The following is a 5,456-nucleotide window of genomic DNA, read 5'->3' as shown; positions in this document are numbered from 1 at the left end:
TTTTTTTTTTTTTTTTTTTTTTCTTTTTGGTTTTCTGCCAGACCTCTCCGCATGAATTCGTATTAACTTTATTAACAACTACAGCAGTTTATGATTGTTTTTAAATACTATATTAATGATCTGGAAAACATCAGCTATCAAATAGAGTTTTTTTTTTTTGTTTTGTTTTTTTGTTTTTTTTGGATTCCTCTTATTGTAATCTCTTTATGTCTAGAACCTTGCATTGACATCAATGTCACCAAAATAATGGATTCCATCCAACAGGAATTCAAACTCGCCATCACAAACTACTTCCTGTCTTTGTTGTAGATTGTAAAGATACAATAAGATATCTGGATAAGTGGAGTGTCTCTTCAGCCGATGCACACATAACAATTGATTAACAATAACACCAAATAAAACATGTCACTCTACCCAAAGAACATCATTCAGTTTCATAATACGCTGACACAATATAGAGCACACACATGCACACACACACACGCACATGTGTTCACACAGACACACACATACATGCATACACATGCACATCCATGCTATTACCAGATTCCCAGTGCATCATATTTGACAGATGAATACCTTTTTGCACAGTCCACAGAGGATAGCTAAAACAACTGAGTCGATGAAACTAAAGTGATTTTAGCTTCTGTGAAAACACAAGTGTATATATGTATATATATATATATATATATATATATATTTATTTATTATATATGTATGTGTGTGTGTGTATATATAATTATATATATATATGTGTGTGTGTGTGTGTATATACATATTATGTATATATATATATAATTCATATAATTCAGATGAAATAAGGAAATTCTGACACTAAAAATCTAACAGTAATGTGAAGCTACATAATGAAGTATGTCAGCTGTCAAATGGCCCCACCTAATTCCCAAAACTCTTCCCTACAAACTTCAGCAAAGGACAAAGTTTTCTGAAACATTAACTAGTTGTTCCGTAGTTGTGTGTAGTTCTTAAAAATCCATCAATTTTTTTCTGGCCACTATTCCTCAGGGAAGTCATGGAGGTGAAATAGAGCTCTCAGGCACCTCTTCCATAGGGTCCTATCAGAAGAAACTGTTATTACACTTTCCAGCTGGATTCCCAAGGATGACCAACTGAGACTACGGATATTATTCAACCATCTTGTTCTTGGATTACACCTTCATTTCCTGCCAGTTGGCTTGACTTGAAGAACCTGCTTTGCTATGACATTCTAATCACATGTTCTAATCATATGACATTCTAATCATGTGTTCTTAAAGATTACCCACATAATTACTGAAACCAGAAGGTCATCCTGTTGGTTCTTTACAGAGTCTGCTTCATGATGGCAATCTGATTTGATACAGTTAATATATCTAATATACAGACATATCTAAGGTGGAAAACTAGCAGAACCATAAGCACAGTGGGCAAAATGCCTAGCACCATTTCATCAGTCTTCATATGCTGAATTAAAATTCCACCAAAGTCAACTTTGCCTTTCTTCCTTTCAGGTCAATAAAATAAGAACCAGTTGAGCAATGGGGTCGATGTAATCGACTTACTCCCTCCCCGAAATTGCTGGCCTTGTGCCCAAATTTGAAACCAACATATAGACATATCTGCAGTACTGTCACCCTTTGAGTGAGCCTCTATGCAGTTATTCTCTCATGCTATAAATGGCAGCTGAATTTCCCTCAAGTCATACACTTCTGTTTTCAAATAAGAAACTACATACTAAATAATGCAGTTGTAGACATACACAAGAACAAGACGATGAAAGCTGGGATACCTTTGATCACAGGTTTGTTTGATCAGGGTTGAAGCAGGACTAAACAAAAACAACAACATCTTTCCTGTTATTAAAATATATACAAATACACACACATGCTAAAATAGCATGTTGCCTCACTAGTTTTCCAACTCCAATCTTCTGCATGGTTAATGGCAATTTCCAATAACTTCTGAGGAATCAAGGTTGCTATATATTGATTTAATTCAAATCTCAGTCGTTGTTGTTCTTAAATGTAGAAAACTTCTGAAATTCTTTACTTATGCTAAAAAAATATATATATATAATTTATTATCTTATGTAAAATATATTATAGAAAATTATATACAAAAATTAAAACCATATTTTATGCTTTAACTGTTATATAGTCTCTCTTGATATTCTCTCTATCTTTAAACCTTTCATAGTTGAACAGTTATAGATAAATCTGATTGAACTGTTTAATATATTGGTTTTGAGTTGTATTTTTTTTTTATTCATTTATCTCCAGTGTAATTTATTGAGCAGGTTCATTTGAATCCTTTTAAAATTTCTTTTTCTTGCTTTAAAAAATTTCTCAAGATTCATGGTGACTTTTTTGTCTTTTTCCTTTTTTTAATTCTAGACTTACAGCTAACCTATACAAATGCTGTAGATAAAAATTTGGCACCAATGACTCCTTTGCCAACGTGTCCACACAACAGTAGCAGCAATGACAGTATCGCATCCAATAGTGACCGACCTTTGGCTGGTTTTCTCAGTAAAGACATCGCTGACAAATACAGTGTAAGTTAACATGTTTATCGTTGAGAATGAAATTATAATTCAAAGTTTGATGTTTGCTATACTCTCTCTCTCTCTCTTTTTACTCTTTTACTTGTTTCAGTCATTTGACTGTGGCCATGCTGGAGCACCACCTTTAGTCGAGCAAATCGACCCCAGGACTTATTCTTTGGAAGCCTAGTACTTATTCTATCGGTCCCTTTTGCCAAACCGCTAAGTTACGGGGACGTAAACACACCAGCATCAGTTGTCAAGAGATGTTGAGGGAACAAACACAGACACAAACATAGACACACACATACATATATATATATATATACATATATACAATGGGCTTCTTTCAGTTTCTGTCTACCAAATCCACTCACAAGGCTTTGGTCGGTCCGAGGCTATAGTAGAAGACACTTGCCCAAGGTGCCACGCAAAGGGAATGAACCCGGAACCATGTCATTGGTAAGCAAGCTACTTACCACATAGCCACTCCTATGAATGAAGACATTTTTTTTTTTTACTCCATAACATGGTTAAGTCTACAAGAAAGCGGTAGTTCTCTTAACTGTTTTTGGCCTCCAAGAATGGTGAGACAATATGGTTAATGCTTGATTTGAATGTCTGCAAGATGACAATCTTTCTTTCGCTTGTTTTTTTGGTCTCCAAACTGCAGTAACGCTGAGGCCCCAACTTAAAAAGTTTTAGGCAAACAAATCACTTCCACTTTAAGCATGATACTTATTCTATCTGTGTCTTTGATCAAACGGCTAAGTTACAGGAATGTAAACAAACCAACATTAATTATCAAGTGGTAGTAGTGGTGCAGTGTTGAGGATAATATACATAAACTTATACACACACACAGACATACACACACACACACACGCACACACACATACACACCGTTGAACTCTGCATAGTTTTTCACTCTCCATTTTTTCCCTCTTAATCCTTTCTGTCGAAGAGCGAAGGCTCAAAAAGTAAAAGATTTTTCCATTTTTCCCGACCGTTAAACTAATACACCTGCTTGTTGTTCCTACACCTGTCTTCGTCATTTGTTTCTTCTGTAAATTTGAACCATATACACACACACACACACACACACACACACACACACATACATACACACACACGATAGGCTTCCACACAGTTTCCATCTACCAAATTCACTCACACAGCATTGGTTGACCTGGAGGTATTGTAGAAGACATCTGGACAATTGCACAAGGTGCTGTACAGTGGGACTGAACCCTAAACCGTGTGGTTGCAGTGTCAGCTTAACCCACACAGCCAATCTGAAGAAAGGGCAAAAGAAAGAAAAATAAAGAAAGCAAGCACGAATAGGAAGTAAATTCCTGAAGCTAGACTCTCAGGCTCCTTCATTGGTTGTGAAGAATGGTATCATCTGTGCAGGAATGAACATTTTCAGAAGTGACTCCAAGCAGGCTGTTAATGTAGAAGAGGAAGAATGTGGATGATATAACCAAGCCTTGATGCAAATCAGAGTTGACAGAATGTGAGTCAGAGAGACCTCTATGCTATGATGGTATGATCGCATGATGGCATGGCATGACAGGAAGCTTTCAGTCCAGTAGGTTAAAATTAATGAAGCTTATAGCAAGCAGCTTAGCTAGAAAGTTCTCATACCAGACACAGTCAAAATTATTTTGATCCGTTTGATTGCTCTCTGTTTGTTTGATTTATCAGCATCAACTTCATCGGAACTGCTGTTTGCCTTGTAATGGAAGTTTCTCAAGCAAACACCCTTAGAAATCATTGTTGCAAACTGCACTTTACTGGTATATCGTATTTCTAATTCTAATTTTGAGCAAGTCATGAATTGCTGTGTGAGCATTAGCTTCACTAATGAAGCCTAATGCTTAGTAATTGGAAATCAGGCATTTAGTTATAGATGAAAAATTTGTTTCAAGTAAATTAAAAGCGAAAAAATAAATGTTATCGTGTCTTTTACCTCCAGATTAATATATCAATTGGAATTATGTAAAAATTCCTCACTTTTATTAGCCGCTTGATCGTTGCCAGTGCCGCTGGACTGGCTCCTGTGCAGGTGGCACGTAAAATACACCATTTTCAATGTGGCCATTGCCAGTACCGCCTGACTGGCCTTCGTGCCGGTGGCATGTAAAAGCACCCACTACACTCTCAGAGTTGTTGGCGTTAGGAAGGGCATCCAGCTGTAGAAACTCTGCCAAATCAGATTGGAGTTTGGTGCAGCCATCTGGTTTCACCAGTCCTCAGTCAAATCGTCCAACCCATGCTAGCATGGAAAGCGGACGTTAAACGATGATGATGATGATGATGATGATGATGATGATTAGCTAAAAATCTTGTTATAATGATGATTATTCATGAATGTGGAAAAAGCACTGCTGATTGTGCCAGTACCACATGAAAAACACTATTGCTGGTGTCATGTAAAGAGCACCCAGTACACTCTGTAAAGTGGTTGGCATTAGGAATGGTATCCGGCTAAAGAAACCATGCTAGAACAGACAATGGAACCGGGAATGGCTCTCAGCCACACCAGCTCCTGTCAAAACTGTCCAACCCATGCCATCATGGAAAATGGATGTTAAATGATGTTGATGATGAATAACCATCCTTGAATCAACCCCTAATTCTTTCACTGTTAACATGGGGTTCTGCAACCTTTTCAATAGTTTTGAAACTATCAAAAAGGTTGAAAGACGCAAGAAAGACTTTAGCAAAATAAAAAAAGAAATAAGTGGAAATTTTATCGGTGAGTGTGTTAAATTATAAGGCACTAAAGGAGAATGACTCTCCCCAGACACAACAAAATATGCTTCAACACACGAACTCACATAAAGAATCTTGCAAACCAAATCCCAAAACGAAATATATAGATACATACATACATACATACATACATATA

General features: G+C 36.6%; 1 protein-coding gene across 2 annotated transcripts in view; it reads left to right on the top strand.

Moving 5' to 3' along the window:
* Positions 1 to 5,456, top strand: part of LOC106878755 (serine/threonine-protein kinase pakE) — a 196,610-nt gene that overhangs the window by 185,462 nt on the left and 5,692 nt on the right. For both annotated transcript variants that reach the window (XM_052975699.1, XM_052975707.1), the window contains one exon: positions 2,394 to 2,554. In XM_052975699.1, the coding sequence (XP_052831659.1) occupies positions 2,394 to 2,554 (161 nt within the window). The remainder of the gene's footprint in view (positions 1 to 2,393; positions 2,555 to 5,456) is intronic.

The sequence above is a fragment of the Octopus bimaculoides genome, chromosome 2 (genome assembly GCF_001194135.2).
Source record: "Octopus bimaculoides isolate UCB-OBI-ISO-001 chromosome 2, ASM119413v2, whole genome shotgun sequence".
NCBI lineage: Eukaryota > Metazoa > Mollusca > Cephalopoda > Octopoda > Octopodidae > Octopus > Octopus bimaculoides.
The sequence above is the reverse complement of the archived record's forward strand: the minus strand, read 5'-3'. Positions and strand labels throughout refer to the sequence as shown.